General features: G+C 41.6%; 1 protein-coding gene across 1 annotated transcript in view; it reads left to right on the top strand.

Moving 5' to 3' along the window:
- Positions 1-17,051, top strand: part of LOC128488928 (transmembrane protease serine 11A-like) — a 33,215-nt gene extending 16,164 nt beyond the window's left edge. The window contains exons 7-12 of the mRNA XM_053461703.1: positions 6,791-6,844; positions 10,957-11,022; positions 11,108-11,276; positions 12,778-13,037; positions 13,479-13,621; positions 16,611-17,051. Coding sequence (XP_053317678.1) covers positions 6,791-6,844; positions 10,957-11,022; positions 11,108-11,276; positions 12,778-13,037; positions 13,479-13,621; positions 16,611-16,772 — 854 coding nt within the window. The 3' untranslated portion in view covers positions 16,773-17,051. The remainder of the gene's footprint in view (positions 1-6,790; positions 6,845-10,956; positions 11,023-11,107; positions 11,277-12,777; positions 13,038-13,478; positions 13,622-16,610) is intronic.
- The last annotated feature ends 338 nt before the right edge of the window (positions 17,052-17,389 follow it).

Here is a 17,389-nt window from a genome sequence, read left to right as displayed (position 1 = left end):
AGTTTCTATCATAACATTCTGGTACAGACATTGAGGGTGGTACAGCATAACTGTTATCATTATAAACTGAGGCAGACATTCACAGGGGAACAGCATATCTGTTATCATTATATACTGAGGCACACATTGACGGTGGTACAGCATGATACCTATCACTATATACTGAGGCAGACATTGACGGTGGTGCAGCGTAATCCCTATCACTATACATTGAGCCAGACATTGACAATAATGCCGCATAACCCCTATCACTATATACTAAGCCAAACATTGATGTGGGGTAAGCCTACCACTTCAGTGTCTGGCTTAGTATATAGTAGGGATGCACAGAAATGAAAATTCTGGACTGAAACCGAAAATTCAGCATTCAATTGGCTGAAACCAGCAATCACATCCCTATCATGCCCAGGCAGCCAGTACATGCTGGATCCTGGGCATGATAGAAGTGAGATTACAGCCTCCCTATGCCATGCTATCCCCCCACACTTACACATCCATGCTATCACACACACATTCATTCACAAACATTCATTCACTGATTCATATACTAATACTCATACGCATGTAATGTCTGGCATAGTATATAGTGATGGCAGTTATGATGTACTTTAGAGCATAACTCCCATAATTATATAATGAACAAGACATTTGCAATGGTACAGGCTACAGCATAACACCCATCACTCTCACACATTTACTAATCCACATTTACTAATCCACTCTCACTGAATGTTTTCTACCTACCTCTGTCATTGTCACTTTTCCCGCTACAGCTCCTTTTCCTCTTCCTCTTCGTTCTTCCTCTTGGCTCTTCTTCTTCTGTGTCCTTCCGGTGTAGTGAGCATGGAAGGCGGTGGGCGCAGCTTCAGTGTTGTGTGACGGGATATGACAGAAAATCCCGATGCAGTATCAGTTGCCACGGGCATCGCAAGGGAGCAGGATCGCAGGTCTGCATTAACAGGCCTCCCGCTCCCTTGATTGGCTTTAAGCCGGTTAGAGGGAGATCCTTTTTCCCCCCCACCGAGCCTGCTCCTCTAGAGACTGTCCGTCTCTGGAGGGGTGCCGGCGTGGTGGCACTTCCCTGATGAGCGGCAACTGGGGCGGACCACAGAAAGGGTTAACTGCTTTAATGCCATATACTGTATTTGCCCGAATATAGGCCATACTTTTTCCCCCACTTTAAGTCTTTAAAGTGAGGGTGCGGCCTATATTCGGGGTTTAGCGCAGGAATGCGCAATTCGTATCGCCCGACGCCCGGGACATGCATTTCTTTAAAAAAGCACCTAACTTTCAGGGTGCGGCCTATACTCGCGTGCGGTCTATAATAGAGCCAATACGGTATTTCAATTAAAAATATCCTACTTATACTCTACCTAAATTCCTCAGCATTCCACAGAAAATTCCGAATTACTAAATATATATATATAAATAAATTCTGCGGGAAATGAACTATACAAGTAATTCTAATCATAAATACCGTATTGGCTCGGATATAGGCCGTCCCCGTATATAGGCCGCACCCTAAAAGTTTGGTGCTTTTTTAAAGAAAAAGTTTTTTTCTTTAAAAAAGCACCAAAAAAACATGCTGCCACTCTGTCCTCTCCCCCCCGAGATATGCTGCCACTCTGTCCCTCCCCCCGAGATATGCTGCCACTCTGTCCTCCCCCCCCGAGATATGCTGCCACTCTGTCAACCCCCCCCGACGACTTACCAGAGCAGACTCCAGGGGGACATCTATGCACATCGTGTATACAACTCCCGGTGCCAGCACTCGGCGAAAGTGCCGGCACCGGAAGTTGTATACGCGTATTGCGTAGATGTCTTCCGCCGGCCCTGCAAGACACCCGGGAGTCTGCTCTGGTAAGTCGGGGGGGGGGAGGATGTAAAATGCATCATGCGGACGTTCACCGGCAGCGGCGCATCGCCGCTGCCGGTGAACGTCCACGCGATGCGCTTCGACAACCTCCCGTGCCGGCACCCCCCCGTGGGAAGTGCTGGCAGGGGAGGCTGTCTGAGCGTATCAGACAGTAGGATACAGGTCCCCTGCACCGCTGCGGGGGATCTGTATCCTGACCCCGCTGCCTGCCCGGCGCCCGGGACTGCATGTCCCGGGCGTCGGGCGCTAGACCCCGAATATAGGCCGCACCCCCACTTTAAAGACTTAAAGTGGGGGAAAAAAGTGCGGCCTATATTCGGGCCAATACGGTATATAAATACAGGAACGCCATCTGAAAAATATAAAACAGTATATTTACCATGACATAACTGCCTCACTATATACTGTGTCAGACATCGACAGATATCGTCATGTAGCATAACTACCATCACTTTATACTGAGCCAAAATAAAGAAGCAGAGGCTCAGCACTTCAAATAATAAGGTGAGTTTATTTCACACAGGCAACGTTTCGACGCACAGGTCTTTCTCAAGACCTGTGCGTCGAAACGTTGCCTGTGTGAAATAAACTCACCTTATTATTTGAAGTGCTGAGCCTCTGCTTCTTTATTTTGGATTTATTGAGGGACTTGGTGGTACCCTGGCTCGTGCACCATTTCACTGCTGAGTGCTGCATTCCAACCTCTCTTTTTGTTTATACTGAGCCAGACATTGATGGTGGGAAAGGATAACTGCCAACACTATATACTGTGCCAGACAGTGACGGTGGTACAGCATAAATTCCCATCACTATATTCTGTGCCAGACATTGACAGTGGTACAGCATAAATTCCCATCACTATATACTGAGCCAGACAGTGACGGTGGTAAAGCCTAACTGCCATCACCATTTACTGAGCCAGACGCTGTGTTGGTAAGAACACATGAGCAAAGAGAGTCACATACAAGGCTGCTTTACAAGATTATTCTATATTGCAGTATATTAGCTGGACAGAAGTACAATTAGGACTGGTTACACGGCAGGCTACAGCACAGGTGTAGTAGGTAAACAGACAAATTAGAAAGTCTCTGCTCTGGACACTGTGGAGAGCCCACAGACAGGGCACATGGCGGTGAGCCCTCCGTTTTGGCTTTACTTTTGTTGTTGTTCATCTGAGGTTGTATTTACCTAATTTTTAGACCTGCTAAGAAACAGAAAATTGCTATTATGTCCTGCTATGTTAAACCATAGGAGGTGTACTTTCTTTTTCACACGACTGTACATTGACATTCATGCTCACACACTTATACATAGACATTCATTTTCACAAACATCGACATTCATACTCACATGCACTTATTCATAAACATTCATGAATACATACACATTAATGCTCACATTAACACAAACATACATACATCCACCCTCCTGGCCTTACTGCTCCGGCAGCTTTAGGTCCGGTTTCACTGCAGGGTGATGTGACACAACGTGACCCAGCTGCGTTCCTGTCTCCCCCTCCTGTTTCAAAATTGTTTTGATACTGGCTTATTGCTTGAGGTTTGGAGCAACACAAGAAGCACACATTAAATATATATATATATATATATCTAATCAGCCAATCACATGGCAGCATTTAGGCATGTAGACGTGGTCAAGACAACTTGCTGAAGTTCAAACCGAGCATCAGAATGGGGAAGAAAGGGGATTTAAGTGACTTTGAATGTGGCATGGTTGTTGGTGCAAGATGGGCTGGTCTGAGTATTTCATAAACTGTTGATCTACTTAGATTTTCAAGCACAACCATCTCTAGGGTTTGCAGAGAATGGTCAGAAAAAATCCAGTGACTTTTCAAAAATGAGAATATGTGTAAAGGAGTCATTATCAGACTAGGGCCATTTAAATGTAGTCCAGGAGAAATGGTATTATTTAATCCCTTAAGGGCCAGGTTGTTTTATTTTATTTGTACCATTTGGGACCAAGGCTTGTATCCACACAAGCTATATATTGTTTTTTTTGGTGCAAGAATGGCTTCTTCAGGGACCATTTTGATCATATCATATAATTTCCTATAAAAAAAATAATATATTTGATGAAATTAAAAAACTTCTAAATAGATTCTATTTTTTGACCATGTGCTATTTTGGGTATCTTTAAAGCCAGCCAATGCAATTTACCCCATCAAACCATATATTTTTGAAAACTAGACACCCCAAGATATTTCAAATGCTGGTATTTTAATGCCTTTCCATGCACTAATTCTACTACCACCCTTTTTCAAACTTTGTGGTACTAATTTATTTTGTGTTTTTTATCACAAAAATTGTACTTCATGTATAGATATACAGCTCTTGGTGTATGTCACTGTCAAACAACACCCCAATATGTGTTCAGCAACATCTTCCAAATACAGTGATACCCCATATGCATGGGTTTGTCGGATTGTTTGGGAAGTAAAATGCCAAATTTAGGAAATGTGCATTTTTTACTTGGAACTCTGACATCTAGTTCTACTGCTCCAAGTTCTAAGTGGGCCATCTTTGAAGCCGGCTAATTCAATTTTGCCACATCAAACCATATATTTTTGAAAACTAGACACCCCTTGGGTATTTTAAATGTTTTTATTTTAACTCTTTCCATGTCAAGATTTTTGGGAAGATATGGAGCTAATTTTAGCACTTGCTCATAATAATAAAATATTTTTTATTTTGTTTTATTATTTTTGGACTTTTTTACATTTTGCTGGAACTGGATGGTTCCCCTGAAATCACTGCTATTGTTTTAGCTATTTTTATACTTCCCATTTTTTTTTTAAAAAAATATTTTACTAATCACATTGTGATTAGAAAGCTGGGCTCCATTGATTTGCATGATTGAATGCAGTACCTGTATTCAACCTGCAAGGGGACCCAGAGTTCTTAAGAGCGTCTTGCTTATTTTTTTCAAGAGCGTGCGGAGCAGTCACAGCGCGTTCTGGAGTGGGTGTTCAGTGTTGCTGAATGACTCGTTATCTCAGCTACACCATTGATATTTAGGAAGCGATCATTTAGTAATTACAAAAAAAAAACACAGTGAGAAAGATAAACAGATCTATAACATTACCCAGGTAGATGCAAAACAAGTTATAAGAGCTACCAAAGCACACACAAAAGAGAGAATTGCCCAATGAAGGAAAATGAAGGTTACGAAAAAGTTAAGAAAAAAGTTTGAGTTACTTGATACATATGAGTTTATAAAGGAAGAGGGTTTACGTCAGCAGTCTAAGGTAAAGACAAATAAGTCAATGGGGCCTGATGGGATACACCCTAGTTGTTAAAAGAGCTTGGTGGTGTACTACCAATTAACAGATTTATTTAACCAATTATTGTTAATGGGAGTAGTCACAGAAGATTGAAAATTAGCGAATGCTGTGCCCAGTCACAAAAAAGGCAGTAGGGAGTAGTCAGGCAACTACAGGCCTATGAGAAAATTAATGGCACAGGCAGGCTGTTTTAGGGACAACTGCGGAATGGGGAGGCTGTCTGAGGGGCAGCGGTGGCACAGGCAGGCTGCTTCAGGGACAAAGGTGGCACAAGCATGCTGTTTTAGGGGCAGCTGTGGCATAGGCAGGCTGTTTTAGGGGCAGCTGTGGCACTGGCAGGCTGTTTTAGGGGCAGCAGTGGCACAGGCAGGCTGTTTTAGGGAAAGCAGTGGCACAAGCAGGCTGTTTTAGAGGTAGCTGTGGCATAAGCAGGCTGTTTTAGGGGCAGCTCTGTGCACAGGGAGGTTGTTTTAAGGGCAGTGGTGGCACAGGCAGGCTGTTTTAGGGGCAGCTGTGACACTGGCAGGCTGTTTTAGGGGAAGCAGTGGCACAAGCAGGCTGTTTTAGAGGTAGCTGTGGCACAAGCAGGCTGTTTTAGAGGTAGCTGTGGCATGCAGAGGCTGTTTTAGGGGCAGCTGTGGCATGGGGAGGCTGTTTTAAGGGCAGGGGCCTATCACGCCAAAGTCTGGCTTACCGTATAAGTGATGGGGGTTATGCTTCACTTCTGTCAATGTCTGGCTCAGTATATAGTAATTGGAGTTATGATGTACCATATCTGTTAAGTAAATGTTATTTATATAAAATTTATTTATTTATAAGTTAATAGTTCATTTTTTTCAGGTGACATACAGTTTACATTTTGTGAAAAAATATTCTTGCCAACATTAATTTTTGTGTGTGTGTGAGGGGGTGCCCCAGGTGCCAAATACTCTAGGTACGCCCCTGACTACTTGACTTCTTCATGAATTGACCCAAGAGACCCACTCAAGTGCTAACAAAACATTCCAGGCAGGAAATATTTATGACCATAGGTTATTGTTTTAATTCTCCTTTAAATGTATTTTGGTATCATAACAAACATTGTAAATAAGACATAACTAAAGAGAGATCCATTTAATTAAGATATTTTAAATCTACACACTGAAGTATCTAAATGTCTTGCAAAGGTCTAAAAATATCTAGTTTCACATAAGCAAAAAAGTTTTGTCTCACAATACAACATGAGGAAATCATGCTAGATATTTGTGTTCAATGGAATTACATTTCCCTAGCTTGTAAACTATTCTCTTAAGGTAGAAAGTTTCAGGGCGTAACTAGAAACCACAGGACCGAGAATTGCCCCGGGGCCCCAACTTCACTAAGCAACATGTCCCACAGTGTCACTTTTGCCCCCAAACAGCTTGTGGATACTACCTTTGCCTGCAAGCAGCTTATCAGTGCCATCCTAACCCCAAACAGCCTGCCTGTGCCATTTTTGCTCCAGGTTGTCAGTGCCCTCAAACAGCTTATATGTGCCATCTTTGCCCTGACAGGGTGGATGGCACAGCAGGGCAATCATAGTTATTAAATTGGAAGTGCAATGCAATAATAGCTGCTTTCACTTGTTTTTTTCCCAGGTGTGGATAATACTGCAGTCAACAATGATATTCAGATCTCTACAACCAGTGCATGTATGTATTGGACATATATTGTGTGTATATATATATATATATATAAGTTTGGAGTCAACAGTGTTATTCAGATCTCTACAACCAATAAAAAGAAGACCTAAAGTTACAGGTACTCGCAAATTGCAATATTAGTCAATCTGTGAGCTGAGACTGGTCAGTCATTCTAATCCTAAACTTGACTGACTACTTGACTTCTTTGTGAATAGACCCAAGAGACAATTGATGTCCCAGTACCGTCATGGCTCTAAATGGTATTGCTGTAAAGATTTTAAAACGATCACACCCCAGGACGCGGTGTGACCGCTCCGGAGAGCAGTCACAACCGCCACTGTAAGATTTTCGCAAGATGGCGGTGCGTCCTTTCAAAAAATAAAGAAGTTAGCAAAGTTTCCAAGAGGGTCTCTCCAGACACTCCTGAGAACTGTGGCATGTTGAATACAGGTACTGCATTCAACCATGCAAGTCAATGGAGCCCAGCTTTCTAATCACAGGTACTGCATTCAACCATGCAAGTCAATGGAGCCCAGCTTTCTAATCACAATATGATGTGTAATAATAAGAAAAAAAAATTAAAATAGTTTAAAAAAAATTAAAAAATGGAAACATGTAATTTCCACAGATTATCGGGGGAACCTTCCAGTTCCAAAAAAATGTAAAAAATGTGAGTACACGGCAGGGAAATCATAGTCATTATATGTGAAGTACAATCCAAACATAGCTTCCCTTTCACTTGTTTTTTAAGGTGATGAACTGCAGACAACAATGTTTTTAAGATCTCTACAACCAGTGCGCATACTCATCAGACATACTCATATTATACCGTATTTGCTTGATTATAAAATACCCCTCGTCTTATAATCGGGGTCGTTTTATAATCAGACCTCAAATGTCTGACTATGAGACTAAGATCCAGATCCCCGCAGCACTGCAGGGGACCTGGATCCTCCTGTCTTATGCACCCCATTTAACCCCCCTCCAAACTTACTGGTGCTTCTGAATCCCTGGTGTGTAGTCGGGGCAGCAGGTAGACGTCTACGCGATTCGCGTAGGCAACTTCCACTGCAGCCGGAAGGAGATGCCGTTAGGTGGTTGTCTGGGTCCATCGCGCAGACCCTCCCTGACTGTCAGAGAGGAGAGTTCCCCGCAGTGGTGCATGGAATTCTCTCTGGCAGCTGGAGGGTGTATGCGTGATGGAGTCAGAAGCGCCGGTAAGTTTGGGGGGGGTGTTAAATTGGGGGCATAAGGCATTTCTGTAGGCAGAGTGCTCTATGATATACCTTTTAACCCTCTAAATGCCACTGTGCCCTATGATATGCATTTTAACCCTCTATACGCCACTCTGCCTCCTGAAATGCTTATATTCAGGCTTTTTCTTTTTTCCTAAATTAATAATCGGATTTTGCATTTTATAATCGAGCAAATACGGTATATATATATATATATATATTCTCACAATTCACTAAAGCTAATTCACATTAGTACTTGAAAAAAAAATAATGCAGCTCTTGAATGCAGGATATGTGAGAGCATGCAAGTTGAAAAAAGCAGACAACACGCAAATACACTAACCCTTGTCAAAAGTATAAAAAGTCATATAAACCACAATGGTTATTTAACCACCAGGTGCCCTGTTGCGCAAAACATTTTACAATATTACATTATTGTGTTAATGCTCCTTTAAATGTACTTTTGTATGGTGTAGAGTACTGTTATAGCAAAAAATATAATGTATATTTTTTAACATACAGTATAAATTATTAATGTTCTAATTGTAGTCTATAAACAAAGCTTTCCAAAAAGGTTGAGAAAAGCACGAGATTCGTGAGATATTATTGACAAGGGGTATTAAACAAATGTTGAAAATGCCACATTATTAAAGAGTGATCCATTTAGATATTTTTAATTTATACAGTGAGCTACCAAAATATTGTGCACCGATCATGTGATCTTTAATGTCTAAAAATAACTAGTGTCACATAAGCAAGTTTTTGTCCCAAAATACAACATAAGGAAATTATGATCGGTATTTGGTTTCAGTGGAATGGAGTTTCGAAGGCTTGTCATTTACTGTCTTAAAGTAGACAGATGAAATATGCAAATTTCATTATACAAAAAGCCCCTAGCCTCCTGCCTATTGGGATGACGTTTAAATTGAAATTAACTGTTTGGTGGCTTACAAAACCACAGAAAGGGTTAACTGATGTTATTAGATATAATTAAATTAGATTAATAATTAAATAAAAAATATCCTACTTATGCTCTTAGCAGTGTATGTAATAAGGAAACAGCTACCATTCATTGCATCTGAGACTAACCTATTTAGTTGAGTGGTATAAAGTACATCACAGCAGGGCAATCATAGTCATAATATGGGAAGTACAATACAATAATAGCTTCCGTGTTATTTAGATCTCTACAACCAGAACACGTATGTTTTAGACAGATGGTAGCAGAGGCATTATTAAACACTAGAGTCTCGGTAGTTTCAAATGTGGTAGTAAGTGTGCATGTGCTGCAGTTATATTTTTAGATCTCCTACTTTTGTTACTTTCTACAACTACGGACAAATCATATACTCTCGATGGATATGTTAGCTGCGACACTAGTTTTGTCATCTACCTTATCACTTGTGACTGCTGCAAAAAGCAAAATGTGCGTCGCACAAGCAGGGAATTTAGAACTCGCATGAGAGAACACCTTTGTCTTATCAGAGACCTAAAACTACTAAACCAGTTGGCTTACACTTTCCTAGTTATGTAGAAGACACTAAGCTTTTCAAGTGTCGAATCATAGAGCAAGTTAGAACTTCTATAAGAGGTGCCAAAGGGAGACTTTATTAAACCTTAGTCTACACCAACCAGACAAGCCAGAAGACTTGTTTTTCCCCTCAGAAATCAGAAATCACAGCCTTCAAAGCAAGCCTGGGACAGAGGTGCAGAAGCCAGATCACCACTCATGGACACCACGTCCATGATGTTGAGACACTGGCTTACTGCTTGAGGTTTGCAGCAGTATGAGAATTATATATATATTACACCATATCGGGCCACCTTTCCAAGGCTGACAGCACACTCCTCCAGGGTATTAACTTTGAAGTAGATGTAATTTTATGTAAAAGTCTGTAGCTTTTATTTGTAATGCTGCACAGATACACAGAGGTCTATATTTGGGTAGTAATATGATTAACCCTACTATGATGCAGATAGCTTACATTTCTCCAAAAAAGCAGTAAAAGAATAAAATAACCCGGAAACGTATAAGATTTAGCTAAATATTATCTGACTCATCTGAATTTATGGCCATTCACATATAGCCTCATTTGATTTGGAGGACTCTATGCCTATTTTAAGTATTCTAGCAAATGTTGAACACTGTACAAATATAAACTCAAATATAATTTAGGCTGTGTACCACTATAGAAAGATGCTTTAACCCAAGACCCAATAAAATGATAGTTAATTTTGGAAAATAATTGCTTCTAATTTGATTGACATTTTTATGCACAAAAGAGGACTGGACTATAGATATCATAGTTGTCTCTAGTTAGGCTAGCCTTTTAAAGTCTGATTGGGGGGACTATTAGATCTGGTATATACATAACTAGAGACAAATCTGGTGACCAAGTTTAAATAAAGAGAATAATTTCTGATGTTTTTCTGGATGCTGTATACAGAAGAAGGGGCAACTGTAGTGCAAAGTGAAGTTTTAATACTTAAGTTTCTGAAAACACTGCCCTGTACATTTGGCACCATCGTTCCACTGATCAACAATCAACCAAACATCAACAGTTTGCTCTAAGAGCCATTTGTAAAAAAAAAAAAAAAAAAAAAAAAAGGGGCACTTTTGTAATACACTCATTACAGATGGTTTCATTTATTTCACCATTAAAGTGTTTTTAGTCATCTTCTCAATGCATGTTTTCCCCCTCTTATGATAATTACTGTAATTAGCATGTATTGCATTGTAAATAAATAAAGGTTAATAGTAACTCGTAGTTGAGCACAATTTTTCAGTCCTTATAGCATCAATCTATTTTTACTTTGGTTTCTAGATTTAAAAGCTTGTGGTGACAGTCAAATGCCTTTATGATTTGACATTGTAACATCAATTAGTTTCAGTAACCAAGAGTACTACAGACACAGGAACTACCACTGTAACAACTGCAAGGAGTTTTGAAGGTAATGCTGTCCTACCTAGTACCATGTTAGTAGTACCACGTTTAAATGTTATATTTGGTTTTGTAAAACATTTTTTTCCCAAAAGACTGTGGGATTGGCGGACCACCAACATCTGGCAGAATAGTAGGAGGAACAGATGCCTCCCTGGGTTCATGGCCATGGCAAGCTAGTCTCCGTTACAAGGGGTACCATACATGTGGAGCGTCACTGATCAGCAGTACCTGGCTTGTGAGCGCTGCTCATTGTTTCGAGAGGTAAGATAACATCATTTGGATTACTTAGTAACACATTGTTGCTTCAGTATGTGTATAATTCCAATATTATAGTCTAGCTGGAGAGCAGGACAAATGGGGAACAAGACATATGCATAATGTAGTGGCAGCCACTTCGTCTCACAGGAGAAAGTTGCTGACATTGGTCTTTTATAAAGCTTAGTCAAACGACCTGTTGAAATGTATCAGCTTAATGCAAGTTACAGTTTAGGCAATCTACCAAAATGCTTAATTATTGTTGCCATTTTTAGTACATCAAAGTGCATTACACCAACCCCACATGAACCCAATATTGTTTGCTGTGCATTTGAGTACAAGTTTTATGTACCTATAACTCATATAACCCAGAAATGCATTTTCAAAACAGCAGCAAGGCTACAGGATGGCTAACACTAACTGAGTTGGGGCTCATCAATAAACTCTACGTTGTGATTTTCCATTTCCCAAAACCAAACCTACTTTTTGCTACAATTTGTATGTTCTACGTGCTTCAGTGTATGCGTGGTCTATGGCTGAACTGTTGTCACTCTCAGACACTTCACAGTAATAGCACTTACAGTGTACCAGACAGACTTATAATACTGTCATGTTTAAAGCCACTAAGCTCTTCAGTACGATCCATTCTACTGCCAATGTTTGTCTATGGAGATGGCTGCCTATGCGCTTGATTTCATACACCTGTTAGCACTGGGTGTGAATGAAACACCCAAACCAGTGGCGGAACTACCGGGGTCGCAGGGGTCGCAACTGCGACCGGGCCCTGGAGATCTGCCAGTCAGGGGGGCCCAAGGGGTGCCGAGCGCTTGCTGAAAACGACCGCTCGGCAACTCTTGGGCCCCCCTGACTGACAGAAATCCAGGATGCCTCCACTCCCCGCCGCCGCGTCTCACGCTCCCAACACAGCACTCTGGGTAGTGCTGAGGCAGGCGGCGGTAAGTGACCTACAAAGGGAGGGTAGGGAGGGAGTGGGTAGATCGTGAGAAGGGGGGGTAGGGAGGGAGTGGGTAGATCGTGAGAAGGGGGGGTAGGGAGGGAGTGGGTAGATCGTGAGAAGGGGGTAGGGAGGGAGTGGGTAGATCGTGAGAAGGGGGGGTAGGGAGGGAGAGGGTAGATCTTGAGAAAGGGATAGATGGTTTGGGGGTCGGGTGGGGGGGCCTTAACAGATTCTCGCACCGGGGCCCTGAGGTTTCTAGTTACGCCCCTGACCCAAAATCAATAATGAGGAGGGCCGTTGATCATCTAGTATATATTGTCTATAACACTGGTGCCTGATAACTGGTTGTAGTAGCCATTTAGTACTACAGCCAAACTGATCACAGATTTACGTTTATGCTGACTTACATTCCCCTTTGTTAGGTTTTTTATTGTGAATGAGCCTATACATACACAGCTATTATTGTCTGGTTTTCTGAAGACTTGAATGCATGGGTTGAGTTTTTCTTTCTCAGTATTTTCTTTCTTATGTACCTCTTTGTTTCCTCAGGTACAAAACTCTGACCTTGTGGACAGTAATCTTAGGAACGATTTATTCAACATCTGGAAGTGGGTTAAATGTTGAGAATATTATTGTTCATGAAAACTACACTCCTGGAATGTTTGCAAATGACATTGCTCTTCTCAAACTGAGCGATCCGGTTACTTTAACAAGTGTTATTTGGCCAGTGTGTCTACCTGACAAGTCAGCTGTTTTTCCTGATGATGCCTCGTGTTATATCACTGGATGGGGAGCAGTTAAAGAAGGAGGTAGTCTTTCTTTGAATTAAGGGATTTATTTTATTTAACAAATAGAAGGGGTTTTATGTTAAGGTTAGTAGTATAACAGAGTACACTTACTGCATACTCAACCGCATAAAACAAACAAACTTCAACAGAAACTCTTCTGTCTTTAATTAGATGATGCCAATTTTGGAATTTTGAGCTTGGAGGTGTGCACTAAAGTTGCTGTTGAGTAAAGTACTGAGAACTTTAATTCTATTTTGTTGAGACTGGTTAAGTTGTCAGTTGGCTAGTCAATATGCTCTATTTAGTGCAACTAACTCAACCTTTAGTGAATAAATCCCGTCATTATTACAGTCTGAGACTAAGCTTCACATAAAAACAACTATGCAATTTCATACAGTAGCAAACTGCGTAACAATGCATTGGGGATTTCAATGGAAAAATAATAAGCACCTTATTTTGAAGGGTCAGCATCTTCAGTTCTACAACAGGCTGTGGTAAAGGTCATTGGTACAGCCAAATGTAGCAGTGCGCAGATGTATGGAAGTCAGATCGTACCCTCAATGATATGTGCAGGTTACGTGGATGGACAAATTGACTCCTGTCAGGTCAGTGTTTTTAAACAGTTTTTTTTTTCACCCTAGTTAACGTCAGTTGATTGATTTCGGTTTCACTTGACCATTAGTAGATAACTAAAACATCAACAAAACAGTGGTGTCTCCAGCTTTCATATTTAGGGGGGGCACATGGGGGGCCAGGGACCAAAGTAGGGGGCCAATTATAAAACGGTACATATACACTATATATATATATATATATATATATATATATATATATATACACATATACACACACACGTTAGGCAGTTATTTCTCATTCTTTAATATTAGCCCCTGCTGACAATATATATAAATATTAGACCCTGCTGCCGATATATAGAAATATTACACCCTGGTTCTGATATATATTAATATTAACCCCTGCTGCGGATATATATTGATATTAGCCCCTGCTGCGGATATATACTTATATTATACCCTGCTGCCGATATACATAAAAATTATACCCTGCTGCCGATATATATTAATATTTGACCCTGCTACCAGTATATATTAATATTAGCCCCTACTGCCAATATATATTATTAGTCCCTGCAGCCAATATATGTAAAATTAGCCCCTGCAGCCAATATATATTAATATTAGCCCCTGCTGCCGATATATATATAAATACTAGACCCTGCTGCCAATATGAATATAAATACTAGACCCTGCTGCCAATAAATATTAATATTAGCCCCTGCTGCCAATATATGTTAATATCTCCATCTCCATCTCCATCTCCCTCCCTATCTATCCTATCTATCCCCTCTCCCTCCCAATCTATCCTATCTACCCCCTCTCCCTCCCAATCTATCCTATCTATCCCCTCTCCCTCCCAATCTATCCTAACTACCCCCTCTCCCTCCCAATCTATCCTAACTACCCCCTCTCCCTCCCAATATATCCTAACTACCCCTCTCCCTCCCAATCTATCCTATCTACCCCCTCTCTCCCTCCCAATCTATCCCTATCTACCTCTTCTCACTTCCTATCTACCTCTTTTCACTCTCTAATCCCCCCCTTTGAAGTTCACTTACCTTGTGCTTGTAGAAGTCCAGCGGCAGGATCGCGAGGTCTCTGTCTTCCTGGTTCTGCCGCAGTGTGCGCGGCTTCATTGCTGAGCGCCGGATATGACATCATATACCGGCGCTCGGCTTGAAATGCCGGCACTGCAACCAAGGCAGAGGCCTCGCGGTCACGGAGAAGAGTGAGAGGCGCCGAACGGTCGCTGAGAACTTATTCCTCAGCGACCGCTCGGCGCCTCTCTCTCTCCTCCGGATCTATAAAAAAAAAAAAAAAAAGACGGCGTTTCAATTGGGGGGGCACACCGGGGGGCACAGCATGATGTAGGGGAGGCCATGGCCCCCTCTGGCCCCCCCCTGCCGACGCCACTGCAACAAAACCTGAGAGATCAGATTCAATGACCTGTTCAAAAGCTAGACTTTTTGTTAAAAAAAGATTGTTACCAATAATGATTCAACTTCCAGTGTATATGGTTAAGAAACAAGTGATAAGCTTTGAAACTCATGGCAAGTACATTTTTTCATGAAAAATCATAATTTGTAGATCAAAGGTAACCTCTGGACATCCTATTGAGATCAAAGTAATTAAACAATTAGGTGCCATTAACTTAAGCAAGCTGTAAAAATATTTCCATTATAAATAAAGGAAGCACAGCCCTTACATAAATATTAAAAACCTTTTTCCATCACCCTATGTATCATGTTTGTTACAGCTTTTGTCCATAGATATGCATAGCTCGGAACATCTGAGCTCCTGCTACCCGAAGCATTCCCTTGCGGGACGTGGCCAGGACTGCCCACTGACATCAGCAGTGGGCGGTCCCGCTACCGTCGGTGGGAGTTCCCACTGATGTCAGCGGGAAACACCCCCATTTAAAGGGAAAATGGGTGGGGAGAACCTCAGTCTATCTAGTGTGATATTAATTCACACATTAATTCATACTCACTCATTCACACGCTTTACCTTTTTCAATATTCTTACTACCCTCTTTCTCACTATCTACCTCTTTCCCCCTTTTCTCACTATGTACTCCCTCTCCCTCCCTTACACATTTTCTACCCTGTCCCCCTTTCTTTCTACCCCCTCTTCCTTCCTTATAACTTTCTATCCCCTCTCCCTCCCTTATCACTTTCTCCCCCCTCCCTTATCACCTTCTCCCCCCTCTCCCTCCCTTATCACTTTCTTCTCCCTCTCCATCCCTTATAACTTTCTTCCCCCTCTCCCTCCCTTATCACTTTTTACCCCCCTCCCTTATCACTTTCTATCCCCTCTCCTTCCCCTTATAACTTTCTTCCCCTATCCCTCCCCTACCCACTATCTACCCTCTCCCCCTCCCCTACCCGACTCACCTCCTCTCCCCACTATCTACCCTACCCACTATCTACCCTCTCCACCCTTTGTAGTTCACTTACCTTGAAGTCCTGCGGTGGTAGTGCGAGGCCTCTGTCACCCTGCTCTCCTGCAGTGACTTCATATTCCGGCGCTCAGTCTGAAATTCTGGGACCGCAACGGAAGTAGAGGCCTCGTGGAGGAGACTGAGGGGCGCTGAATGTTTCTATTCATGCTGCCCGGGACCCAGGAATCCAGGACATGTGGTCACCCTAAGTTGGGTGGTTTCAAATTCGGCGGGGGGGCAACAGGGGGGGAAAGGAATAACCTAGGGGGGCAGTTGCCCCCCTGTAGCGACGCCACTGACTGCAGTTAATATTAAAATGGATTATTGAATCTAACGCCTAATGTGCTCATTTCATAAAGCTAAATTTATAAAAATATATAAATGTGTGGTCAGGGTATACTTTAAAAGTAAATTTTGCTTTTATGGAATCTGACCAAACACGCATATTGATTTTATCTCTGACCGTACTGAAATTTGCCTCTTATATGTCATGATTCTGTATGCATGAAAAATTGATTTATTTTAAAAGTATAAATAAATGCTGGCTAACATCATTTTACCCTTTTTTAACCACAGGGAGACTCTGGAGGGCCACTAGTCACTAAACGACTTAATGGTACATGGGTACTTGTTGGAAGTGTCAGCTTTGGATATGGATGTGCTGAACCCAATAAGCCTGGTGTCTACTCCAGAACAACTTACCTACGTAGCTGGATCAAAGAAAAGTGTGGCGTATAACTGAAAAGTAGCTTTCGTTCTAAACTACAAATTATTATCATTTTCTAGGGTATTCTGTGAAAGCTTTTATAAGAAACTGTTGAAATTATTCTCCTTTACCTGGTAAACATAAGAAGGAGCTGTACGGGTTTGATCAGAATGAACACAATTTCCATGGATGTCACTGTCCATAACACCGCACTGAGAACAAATGTAGTATTTCCACACAATAAAATATAATTTTTTCACATTTCAAACATGTTTGAGGATGAATATAAATGCTTCACTTTGTACATTGTGAATGCATATAGAAAAGAAAATACATGGTGCAAGCTCAATAGGATCCCCTTAAGGATTGCTTAATGAAAATTATTTCAGGGAAATTACTAATAAATGTTGTCACGGAGCTGAATAGTCCAACTGACTACCGCTGACTTGTGCTCCCTTAGCCCTGGACAGCACACTCTTTCCCAGTCACTAGCCGAGACTCAGTGTAGGGTATAACCAAAACGAAGACTGCTTTATTTTTCGCACACAGGGCTGGATATAACCAGCAAAGCACACATTAACATAAATTAAGATATTGGGATACAAACCGCCCCCTTAATCTGCCTCCCAGAGACAACAGGGTCAGCAAA

The sequence above is a fragment of the Spea bombifrons genome, chromosome 1 (genome assembly GCF_027358695.1).
Source record: "Spea bombifrons isolate aSpeBom1 chromosome 1, aSpeBom1.2.pri, whole genome shotgun sequence".
Lineage (NCBI taxonomy): Eukaryota > Metazoa > Chordata > Amphibia > Anura > Pelobatidae > Spea > Spea bombifrons.
Note: the sequence above shows the minus strand (reverse complement) of the source record. Positions and strands in the feature narration are given on the sequence as shown.